This window comes from Coenobita brevimanus, chromosome 50, assembly GCF_032717465.1.
Source record: "Coenobita brevimanus isolate Jiangsu-jjx chromosome 50, ASM3271746v2, whole genome shotgun sequence".
In the NCBI taxonomy this organism is placed as follows: Eukaryota; Metazoa; Arthropoda; class Malacostraca; order Decapoda; family Coenobitidae; genus Coenobita; species Coenobita brevimanus.
The window spans coordinates 37,431,176-37,443,407 of NC_137003.1; the positions used below are offsets into that span (position 1 = coordinate 37,431,176).

Below are 12,232 nucleotides of genomic sequence, written 5' to 3' on the forward strand. Positions count from 1 at the left end.
TTTTACAAAAGTTCAGGGTCTTCAGGCGATGGGGGTTGCCAAGGGATAATGTGACCAATGGCGAGACCTAACCTTGTGACGTCACGCTTCTCACCCAATCACAGGCGATTTTCAGGGAGGTGTCGCGACACACCTCCTGTAGCTCCACGTTTGGTGGAATAGACAATTATATAAACATTGCTGGAGTTTACATCTTATTCCAGTGCTTAACAGAGTACACATAAGAGATATTTGCTTAACCTGAACGTTTTGGAACATCCATTAACACATAAATTGACGGAACAGTTGATAGGCTTGATATGCTAATTGGTAATGTCTCAAGCTTACGCGAGGCTGCTGTGGCTGCGAGGCTGAGTCGGTCACTTTAGAACTCGCCCTGCAGGTGTTTGGAAGCTGGGTATAGAGCTTTCTTGGATTTACACCCTAGAATGAAGTCTTTCATCGAGGTATCGCCTGACAGCCATTTCCCCATCGAGAACCTTCCGTATGGTGTATTTTCAACGCCTGACAACGTAAGTATCACAGTTCTAATGCTGAAATACTCTGTTGCTAACTGATTCAGTCAGTCATCTTATCAGCTCTTCATTTAAAAATTTACCTTTGTTCTTCTCATGTGTGATTCCATTCTTAATACGCCAGAATATTGGGAAGTAATTATTTGGATGGCGTGCGTGTGCAGTGCTGTAAGAAAAAGGGGAGGAAAGGTGGTTTGACAGTGAGTCCCCTGGGCGACCCCGTGGGGTCAGTTCTATTTTTGAAGCTAGTATTCTTTTTACGCATGAATTTGCTTGCTGGGCTATTTATTAATGCAGTATAAAGAGGGCAGTGCAATTCAGGTCTTCATACATTCTTGTGAATTGAGTTCATATTTGTAGTTTGTTTTATCTGGGTTTGTCAAGTCACCAAACTGTTGAATTTTAAGTTGCCGGTTAGTATTTGTAAGCTGTTATTTTTAGGATTTTGTAAGTCAAGAGTGAGTTTGACTTTGATAACCAGATGAAGCCTAACCCACATAAAAAAAAAAAAAGTGGCTCTCTTCAATAAAGTTTCTTATATATATACCGGTATATATATATATATATATATATATATATATATATATATATATATAAAACAAAGCTTATGGGTCTTTTTCTTTGTCACTCTGATATTCACTAATTTAAATGTTTATTAGCAGCATGAGTGATGATGACAGTATTATCAAGCAATCCTATATTCAACTTTGACTCAAGTTTATGAATACAGCTCCAAGGCCTCATTATGTACATCAGCTTTTCAAAACCATAATCCAGCTAGACCACATGGTTCATAAAAGAAAAATTATGCAAAGTAAAAATGTGCCCAGATACAAAAAAACATGCATACCAAGGGTGATGATAACCAAAAGATCCATCCAAGCACTGGTACAGTACCCTCGCGTCCAACACGCGTTTGTCTAGCACGATTCGCGTCCAGCACGGAGAGCAAAAAAGTACGATTTAATATGATTTAAGTACAGTAATCCCTCTAATATCCGAACATCCCCACTAACCGGACATAATCCTCCTGGGATCCATTATTCCCAAAATGGGCCAAAACCCGCAAAAAATTCGAAAAAAATCTGACTTTTTTCCCTCCCATAATTTGAAATTCCCGCCGGGCGCCAAACAGCTGTTACACCATGGTCCCTTCACCCCTTCCTTCCTCCCCCTCCCCTCTCCCCTGTCAGGTTGCCATTTGGTATTTTTCATTACAAAGTGTGGGCCAATTTGGTAATGAAAATTGCTTGGTAATGAATTAGAATAATGCATTACCAAATGGATTTTTCACATGTATGAGGATACACAGGATGGAGATGGTTGATTGTTTGCTCTCTCTGATTAATCTGCTACCCTACATAGTGTGAAAATAATCAACATGGTGTTAGTTATAAGGAGAGTGATTACATGTATTTCCACTTGTATATATAATTAGTGAAGAATATATGCTAGCTTTACGAATTTGGTAATGAAAAGTTATATTTGACAATGAAAGTTGAGGAGATTGGTAATGTGGCTGTTGCGATCTGGCAACTCTGTTACCCCACCAACATCAACAGTCACAGCTTAACTCCGATGGAGAGCAGATACTCATAACAGTGCAAGCCACAGGTGCTTGTTTTTTGTGAATAAACAGTGAATAAACTGCAATACCTTGCCACTAGAACACACGGGAATTTACAGTGTTGTGCAGTGTTAAGAAATTAGAATTTAGAGTGCAGAGGATTAACTGTGGACTGCAAACTGGCGGTTCAAACCAGTCCAAGAGCAAGAGACTTGTAAGTACCCAGAATGTTTAATATTGTATAAACTCACCTCTAAAACCTCATTTTATGGTTCTTTTGCATTTATTTCAGTCTTTTATGTCCCTTATTGGTGTGATTTGGGTCTTAAATAGGTGCAATGCATGTCCAGAGGGAGTTGTATAGGTGTTTTTCAGAGTTAGGGTCCATAAGTACAAGTCCATAAGCTGGGGCCCAATATCCGGACAGGACCACTATCCGGACCTGCCTATGGCTCTATTGATCCGGATATTGGAGGGGTTACTGTACTGTAAAATGGGTGCGTAAGCTTAACACTGACGGAGCTCCGAGAAGCGGGGGAAATCTGCAGAGTTCGCCTCTAGCACAATCACCCCCGGTCCAACACGGTCATACTGGACATTCCCGTGAGGCTGACAGCCAATCAAAACTTCCAATCAAGTAGCCTCCCCCGCCCGCTATCGTGACGAGATCGTGATGTCGCCCAATGAAAAATGCTTCTGCTCTCACGTGATGTTTTGTTTAAATTTCTCCCGCCACAGCGCCACTCAGTTGCATAATTCGCATTGGACGGTGCTTTTTTCTCGCAGCACTTTCTGCCCTTGCTACTGCATTTTACCCTGCTCACGATGCCTAGGAAGCCTTCTGAGAACCCCAAGAAGTGGTGGCACCTCCCTCAGGCCACCAAGCTAGAATTCATTCAGAAGAAAGGGGAGAGGAATTTCAGAGGATTTATGAGGGAGGTTGAGGAGGAGCAGCAGCCATTACCTGTTAGTTACGCCAGCAGCCATCCTCCAGGGTCCCAGTAGGACTACCTACAGTCTCGGATATCACCTTCCATTCCCAGCAAGCCCACCAACATTATCCTAAAAGGTTAGTTATCATTCATAGTACAGTACCATTTATTATAATTACAGTAGTACCAATATATGTATAGGTATATGGTAGGTATTTAGGGTGACTTTTCCTAGGGTTGCTGACATAATTCATTTTTCCCCATAAGCTCTGTTCTTTGTCCAACACGTTTTTGGTCCAACACGTGACCCATGCATGACAGTATTACCGTGTTGGATGTGAGGGTACTGTACTCTACATAAAGACCAGCAGTTTGTATTAGCATTAGATTTATATATATTTATTTTTAAGTTTTTGATGCTGAATTCTGTTATTATACTATTCATTTCTTGGAGAAATATCTTCTTTCTCTGTTACAATCCCATTTCCCCTGACAATCTTAGTCATCACCAAAAGTTGGCAGGGCTTTGAAGATGAGGAAAATGCTGGATTAAAACAAGCATAATGTGTATGGTACACTTAGAAATTCAAAAAGCCAATCAAACCAACACAGACTTAACCAAACTTAACTTTAATGGGGTGCTTTGGAGCCGCCATTGAAGTGGTCGAGCCTGCCACTGACAGTGAACAGTCGCACTCTCATGAATCATTAATAATATATCTTTGTGTGGACTTATGATTCAAATTAATGTTTGTATGTGTAGAGGAATTATTTTTTTCTCAAATAATTGAGAAGAAATGAAGGCAAACTACTTATTATTTTCATAGTAATACGTAAAAAATATTTATCCAGCTAGACTAGCATCAAATGAATTCCAATATCCTCATTTATTTTGCAAAAGTAGTCTTTTATTGTACTGAAAGAGGTGGAGTTACATTACTCACTATTGGCTGGAACGAAATACTTTGTAATTGCCCTCTTCAAGTCGATTACTAGCCAATATAAGTAAAAAATCGGTACGACGCTCGTAACATCCCAAATATCCAAGTGGCGCTTGCGCATTGAAGGTACAGTCCCAGGGACAAGATAGACTCTGCTTTTGTTTACAAATATTGCGGTACCCAAGATTTTGTAATATTCACATTTGAAGGACATCAAGACAATTTCAGAAAGGCTGTCTTAGATAAATATTTTTACGGATCAGCTTCTAACTAACTGCTCTATGCTGCAAGATATTACCAAATTCTTCTGTTACTGTGCTTTCATTTCACCAAAGATTTTGTGTGCATGTGGGACAAGGGGGATGTTGTTGATAGTGAGGTGTGAGTTATGACTGTGTTCTACCATAAAAGAGGCCATTCTGAGTCTTTTTGTAGTACACCAGTTATGAAGTGTGTGTGGGAGTGTTAAGTCATCTGGGTAGGAAGCAGTGTGTACTTTGTGAAAGTGAAAAGCACATTTTTATATATATATGTACACATATATTTTTCTATATATACTTATTATAGAGAATATATTCTATTCTGGATTGATTAGCTACTTTGAGAAATATATACATACTGTATGTGACACTATATTATCCAAATTGTTTATTTTGTAATTTCATCATTCATAATCTGTGGAAATTGATGGCCACCCCTATTAATGCACAGGGGAACACAAGAGTACGATCCTGACATCTCAGATTCTCAGCGTGCATCCTCTCAACTTCAGTCCAGCCTTCCGACCTCTCTCAGAGCAGGCAAAAAATGACTGTTGACCGTTCCTGGATTTGGGACGGTTTGTCGAAATCGTTGACTGAAGGCGAATTTAGCCACTAATAAATTTAAGTTAGTAAATCATCTCAGAGGAGGAAAATATGACTTTCCTCATTGAAACCATATATTAAGAGATACAAATCTACTCATATCTAAAGAATTAACATAGAAAACATTAAATTATAAGGGATGAATGAGATGACTAGTTGCTAGACTTGCCAGATTAGAATATTTTTACCTTTTTGTAAGACTCATACAAATGAATAAGCTCTTGTTGTGTGTATTCATTGGAGAGTGTAAGTGGTTTTGTAAGTAGGAATGACATTAATCCTATCACAAGTGCACACAAACAAATGCAGCATATGATTCATGAGCATGCGTGTCCTACGACGTCTGTGGCAGGCTCGACCATGACGATTGTCATTTGTCTTCCACCCCATAAAGTACCCCATTACGTAACCCAAATTACTGTAGCTACCTGGCTTTGTAAACCAGATATGCATGCTGTGCTAATCTTTTGTGGTGCTGGAGCATAGATGATTGTGAAAGGTAGATTAATTATAGACATAGCTAGTGAATGATTGTAGTTAATACTGCATGGTATGTGGTGGTGATGGATTAAAAATATTTCGTGGTGTACATCATCATAACCATCTCAGACACCTTGCTGCCTAAAGGGAGGTCCCAGAAAGGGGATGGCTGTGACAGAAACACCCCATACTCACCTTTCTCATCTGTCAAACACTCCCCTTCATCTTCCTATCCTTTTTAAAATTTATTGTTCCACTTTCTTCTTCCACACCACATAAGGTGTACCTATCCAACACTACCCTCTATACCAATTTTACATATTTACTTTGGTACTCTTTTTATGTGTATTCTTTATACATATTCATATCACAGTGTACTCCTCTTTTTCCACTCAGCATTTCCACACCACACCTATACCTTTTTCTTCCATCCCATAATGCCCGTAAATGTCACCATTTCATACACCCTCCATTGGAACTTCCCATGCTTGCAGCTCTTCTAAGAAATGCTGTTTCAGCAGCTTGTAGCCTGGGCGGGTCTCTTGTCACTCATTGCCTGAGTTTCATTCACATTTGAGTGTTGTCATTAAGACATTCATGCAGGGCTTTCTTAACCTCTATGCTAACTCTCCTCCCCCTCAAAATACAATTGAGCTCTCCAGTTACCTTTTTCCCAATGAGCAATCTTTCCTTAATTTCACCCTCCATTTTGCCACGTTTACATAATACAGCTCCCAGATACTTAAAAGTATCATCCTCAAGTATCTTACCTCCCATCTGTCCCATGCAATTCACTGTTTAATCTTTTAACCCTGTATTGCCTACCAAAATCTATTGCCATACTCTTCTTTCACATTGTAGTTTACAGCCTTATGCAAAAGTTCCCTGAAGCTTCACTGCCAGCTGAGGTCATGGAAGATGTTATATGAAATTTTTTCATGTGACTGATCATGTGAAGTGCACACCAAAAAAATATGAGAAGAATGGACATTGATTTTCAGGAAGGAATGAGAAATATGGAAGAAATTACAATGTTGGTAAGGAACTGTCATAAAGCTTTTGCTCATTTGCTGTATGGGCCCCTATACCATATTTAAAAGGTGGAGGAAGAATGAAGGTGAACTGAGAAGCAAGTCATGCTTATAACAGTGACTTGCTAAATCACTGTAAACATACATGATTCTCAACTTTGCTGGGAGTTTCTTTCCGTGCCTAAAGAAAATTGCAGCCGATTGTAGTATCTTGTAGAATTTAACATGCAGGCTGTTTTTGCTGGATTTGAATATGCCCTAAGGCATTCTTTCAAAGAAAAATATATGAGCATGCCAGGTTACCAGTACAGGGCAATATACTAATTAACTATTGGTTAGAAAAACTTGGCTTTTATTTACAAAAAAAATATATATATACTGTAGTAAGTGTAAATATAAAGTGGCCTGTTGGCATGACTGGTTGCATTAGTGATTGTTAGTTCCATGCTCAAATATTGCCAAGGTCTTTAAGTGGAAACAGCAAATCCGTCAGCAGAGTTTTCCTATACCGTACAAATTGAAAATGTTACCTTCCTAAGTTGGTAGGCATTGTAGGGGTGTGTGGGTACATAGGCTTGTCCTTATGAAAAGGTGGCTTTGTGAATTTCAATGGCTAAATTATTATTTATTTTAGTATTGTCTTTCCTTGATGGCTCATGACTCATCTAGTTAAGGAAAAGAGGGTAGACTGCTCCTGTACTACATCATTCATAGCCACAAAAAAAACCCTGCTCCTAAATTACAGCAACAGTCTCCCAGAGGTCAGCATTATTCAGCGAGCCAGATCACTTGATAGTCTACCCATTCATCTACTTCGAGGGGAGAAAAGCCCCATCATTATATATTTTACTCATGACTTTTACCCCAGTTTTACCTAAGACCCAACATCCTATTGGCAGCAACAGACCTTGAAGATAGCCCACCCACATGCCTGCCCACCCAGTATTGGAAGTTATTGTGGTAGGTGGTGGAATTGTGGTAGGTGGTGGCGACCATCATCCACTCACTTGATGTAGTGCAGCCTACTTCTTGCTTAGCCTTTATCATTCTTTTTCTGTGCCTGTCCTCCTCTCTTCCTATTTCTCCCATCTTTCCTATCACTTCTTATTGCTTTTCTTTCCTTTACAGGTGGCTTTACATTGAGTGACAAGCCAAATGGTTTCCTGTAAGCCAAGACACCATTTACAACGCTGGGTGGTAACCATATAACCAAACCATACGTGCTCCCTACGTGTCAGCAAGTGGGTTGGTGGAGGGTTAGTGCCCCTCCCCATAAAACAACTAACTCAAAGTCAAATGGCCACCCCTTACGGGATTATGGCGTCTGGCAATAGATAGATAGATAGATAAAGTTTTCTTTGCAGACATCAACTAGCTGCACTTTCACAACTGAAACAGAACAACATTTTGAACATTAAGCAGTACATCCATCACAAACATCAACACTGCTGTGCACACTTTCATACAGTTATACAAAAAACAGACAAAAGACACATCCCTAGAGGCAACAGAAAGAGAGACAACCCCATTTTCACACCAGAAATTCAAGTCCTCATCAGTCATCAGGACACACTGCAACACTCCCCAACACCCCATACACAAGACATCGTACAACAAATACAAGAACTAAACACCCAAATAAATAATAAAATATCAAAACAGCAAATACTAAATTGAAGTAATTATCACCAAACACTTTGCAACAAAACAAACACAAGCAAATTCTACAAAACACTAAACAGCATCAAACTCTCCAGCAGCAACACTACACAATCACATGCTGCCATCTCAACAACAGACACCATACCTTCAAACAGACAACACTCAAACGCTCTCATCAATCACTTTTAACACTTCAGCCATCTAAACCCTCATCGTGATTACCAATGTATCATCTGACGTAAGAGACAGTTCCCCACAGACCCAGACTTCGCACCTTTCACTTACAACCAGACGAAGTATATCATTAGCAACCTTAAGCACTCATCTGCCTGTGGACCAGACAATGTAAGCAACATTCACCTTAGACACCTTGGTCCGTAAGGCATACAAGTACTCACCAACATATCAAACTACAGCTACTCACACAGCATAATACCCAGCATCTGAAAGCATGGCATAATCATCACTGTCCCCAAACCCAACAAAGACCCCACATTACCTTCCTCACACCACCCCATCACACTCCTCTGCACCTCCTCCAAAGTCACTGAATGACTGGTACTACAACTAGTTACACCTCACATCCCCCTAACCCCATCACAACATGGTTTTAGGCTACTACACTCTACAAACACTCTTCTTACAGACCTTACACAGAGAGTTTTTGATGGCATGAATTCAGCTAGGCCACCACACAGAACACTCCCAGTCACACCAGACATAAGCAAAGCTTTTGATGCCATCCCCTGCCACGACCTCACAAACACAATCTTCAACACAAACATGCACAATAACACAAAAAGATGGCTGGCAAACTACTTAGCAGGCAGATGTGCACCTGTAACATTTGCTGGTCAGTCTTCAAACATCAGAAACTTCACAGATGGCGTCCCCCAAGGATGTTTTGTCCCCAACACTTTTTAACCCATACAATACATGCACGACATACCCACACCCCACACACCACAGATACACGTAGCTTCCTATGCAGGTGACATAACACGTGTACACACCAAAACATAAACACAACTGCACACATCCTCCAACCTTATCTCAATACACTTCATGAATGGTTCACCACAAACAGGCATAAAGTAGCCCTAGCCAAATCTACAGTGACCCTTCTCACAAACTGGACAGCAGAGCACAGTCACATTCCACACCTCACCATAAACACACACACACACACACACACACACACACACACACACACACACACACACACACACACACACACACACACACACACACACACACACACACACACACACACACACACACACACACACAATCCCTGGTGTAACATACATCAGTGTCATTTAAACAACAAATCACAAACATTAAAAATAAACTAACACCAAGACTCAATGCCTTGAGGTCACATGCCGATACAACATTTGGACACAACAAAGAAATCACCACCACAGTATACAAACAGTATATATGTTAAGTGATAAATTATGCAAGCCCTGCATGGGCTCCTAACCTCACTAAAACACACTACAACGCTCTACAGACCACACAGAACAAGGCCCTAAAAATAATCACAGGCAGCACAGCTACTATACCCACAGACTACCTGCATCAAGAAACCAAAGTCTTTAAAGTCAAGGATCATATAGACATGAGAGGCACCCAGATTCTCGCTGCAGCCTCCACAAACCCACAACATCCACTACACTACATGGCAGCACATCCACACACACCAAGGAACATCAGAACAACACCCAGCACACAATGTCATACACAAATACTGTTATCTCTCCCCCCTCGCCCACCTCAGACCAGCTTCCAGAAGCATATCCATACTCACAACACTCGCAGCTCCATTCAGTCACTTGAAAACGACACACAGCTGCATGCATGGCCTCCTGATATCCATCCTTCTGAATCCTATCTCCCTTGTGAGAACAGGGCCTACCTGGCCAGGCTGAGATGTGGGCATCATCCAGCCCTCTTACGTTATCAGAAGAGGCTGGATGACTCTGTCGCTGATGCCTGTCCAGGATGTAACAGCACCCCATACTATTATGCACATTCTGGAAGACTGCATTGCACACATTCATCTATGCCAACAACACAACAAACACTTCTTGAGAGCTCTGTGGGAAAGCCCGATTTCAGCCGTGGCCTTCCTTAGGGACTTGGGGCTGCTCAGCCAGACTGCCTAGGGAACAGCTACTACTACTGGCTACACTTTGAAGGGTCATGCATTTGGTATTAACATTGCTCCAAGAAGCAGCGGCCACTGAAGCAGGGATAGAAGAGAGATAGATACAACAGTGCCACAGAGAGACAAAGGGTGAAGGGAACCAGTAGGAGGAGGAGAGTTCATCCATCCATCCATCACCCAATCCTATGTCGCCCCATGAGAAGCGTAGGAACCCGGGGCTAGGCAAGCTGGTCCTGACATTAAAGATGAGTTAATGACATGAAAAGCCTATTGGGAAGAGCAGTGAAACATGTAAATACAGGTTGTGTTCTTGGTATTTTCAGAAAACTCCCCGCATTGGTGTAGCCATTGGTGATCTGATTCTGGATCTGTCTGTTGTTTGCCACCTCTTCACTGGACCACTACTTAAAACTCAACAACATGTCTTCGAGCAGGTACTCTTTTTCTTTTCACAGAAATTCTGTTTATTATACTGTGTGTGTGTGTGTGTGTGTGTATATATATATATATATATATATATATATATATATATATATATATATATATATATATATATATATAATCTGTTATAATGTCTGAAAGTGCTAATTGTGAAGAAGCGCAACTTAAGCATGTAATTGCTGTAGAACAATGTAGCCTACAAGAGAAGTGTAACAAAGCAGGAAAGTATGATCATGGAACAAAGGATAATAATGGCCAAAGCCAGGAAAAAGTTGTACAGTAGCTAGTTGCTATTAATTAACTACTGTACTGTACCTGTACACGATTAAAAAATGGTGCTGCATGGCATGCCGAGCAAGTATACAGGGAATTGTTGAGAGATGTGTTTCATATTGTTCTTTTGTGTCATACTGTACAGTGATGCTTTCATTATCGTGCATAATTGGTATGGAACATGGTGCATGATAATGAAGTTGTGCAATAACAAAAGCACAGAACCTATGAGATTTATCCTAACTGGTACCAGGCATCCAAAATGCAAATCCAAATTTTTCCATTTACAAAAATTTAGACCCACTAAATGCATACATACATGCTCTTATTGTATCAGAAACACATATAAGCATGGTTAGGTTAATAGAAAGTGATGAAACGGGTACAATAACGAAGAAAGATGTACCATAGAGAGACCTGAGATGGGCCTGAGGTAAGGGGTTCTGAGACAAGGGGTGGAGAGACACTGGTCTCGACCACCTGGATTTAACTGAAGTAGGGCCTTATCTTTGAATCCCTCAGACATCAGAAACCACAGACAATGCATCATCATTGTTGGCAGAAAACAGCTCAGGTGTGTGATAATGATGTTTTTGAGACAAAAAAAAAAAAGTGCTATAATGGCAGAAGTGCAGATTTTCATCTCGCAGTGATAACAAAAACTGCAGTACCCATGTGTGCAATAACCAAGAGCCCAATGTATAGTGACAAAAGTACTGGGAAAGGCATTGGATCCCACATTGTAGCAGTTACACCGTTATACAGTATATTAATGCATTTTTGGAAACATCTGATCAGGTATGATTGTCAAATGCCACAATGTTATGCATGCATTCATTCATGTGTGTAATTTTTTCACAAGTTTTGTAGACAGACTTTTATTAGATTATATGTTTATTTTTGAAGTTTAAGAATCATTGAATTACAGTTGCATGGTAATAACATGACCCTATTATTTTGACCAGAAGTTATTAAAATAATAACTTAGTTTTTTCATGAAAAAGAAATGGAAGAGTGCAAGTCATCTTGAGTTTGCAAGGCTTGTCAGCTTATCCCATACTTTCAAGACTTTATTGTCACAGAGAAGCATGCAGACAATTCTCTGATTAAGATTTAATGGGCAGATTAAAGTGTGCTAACTAAAAGTTTAACATTTTACATGTTTCTGGTTAACACTAACTCTTGGACGAACAAAATAATAAAAATAAAAAAATGAATTAGTTTGCTGCATCTTTCTAGTGACATGAATATACATTTCTTTCTCTCATTTTGCCATCAGAACCATCATTTCATTCATGAATTGCAATACAATAGTGTTATGTGGCTTGATTGATTTATAAATGTAAGAGCA

The 12,232-nt window shown here is 40.1% G+C and overlaps 1 protein-coding gene across 1 annotated transcript in view; it reads left to right on the forward strand.

Moving 5' to 3' along the window:
- The first annotated feature begins 379 nt into the window (after positions 1–379).
- The window catches only part of Faa (fumarylacetoacetate hydrolase), a 102,530-nt gene continuing 90,677 nt past the window's right edge, over positions 380–12,232 (forward strand). The window contains exons 1-2 of the mRNA XM_080272357.1: positions 380–512; positions 10,491–10,601. Coding sequence (XP_080128483.1) covers positions 429–512; positions 10,491–10,601 — 195 coding nt within the window. The 5' untranslated portion in view covers positions 380–428. The remainder of the gene's footprint in view (positions 513–10,490; positions 10,602–12,232) is intronic.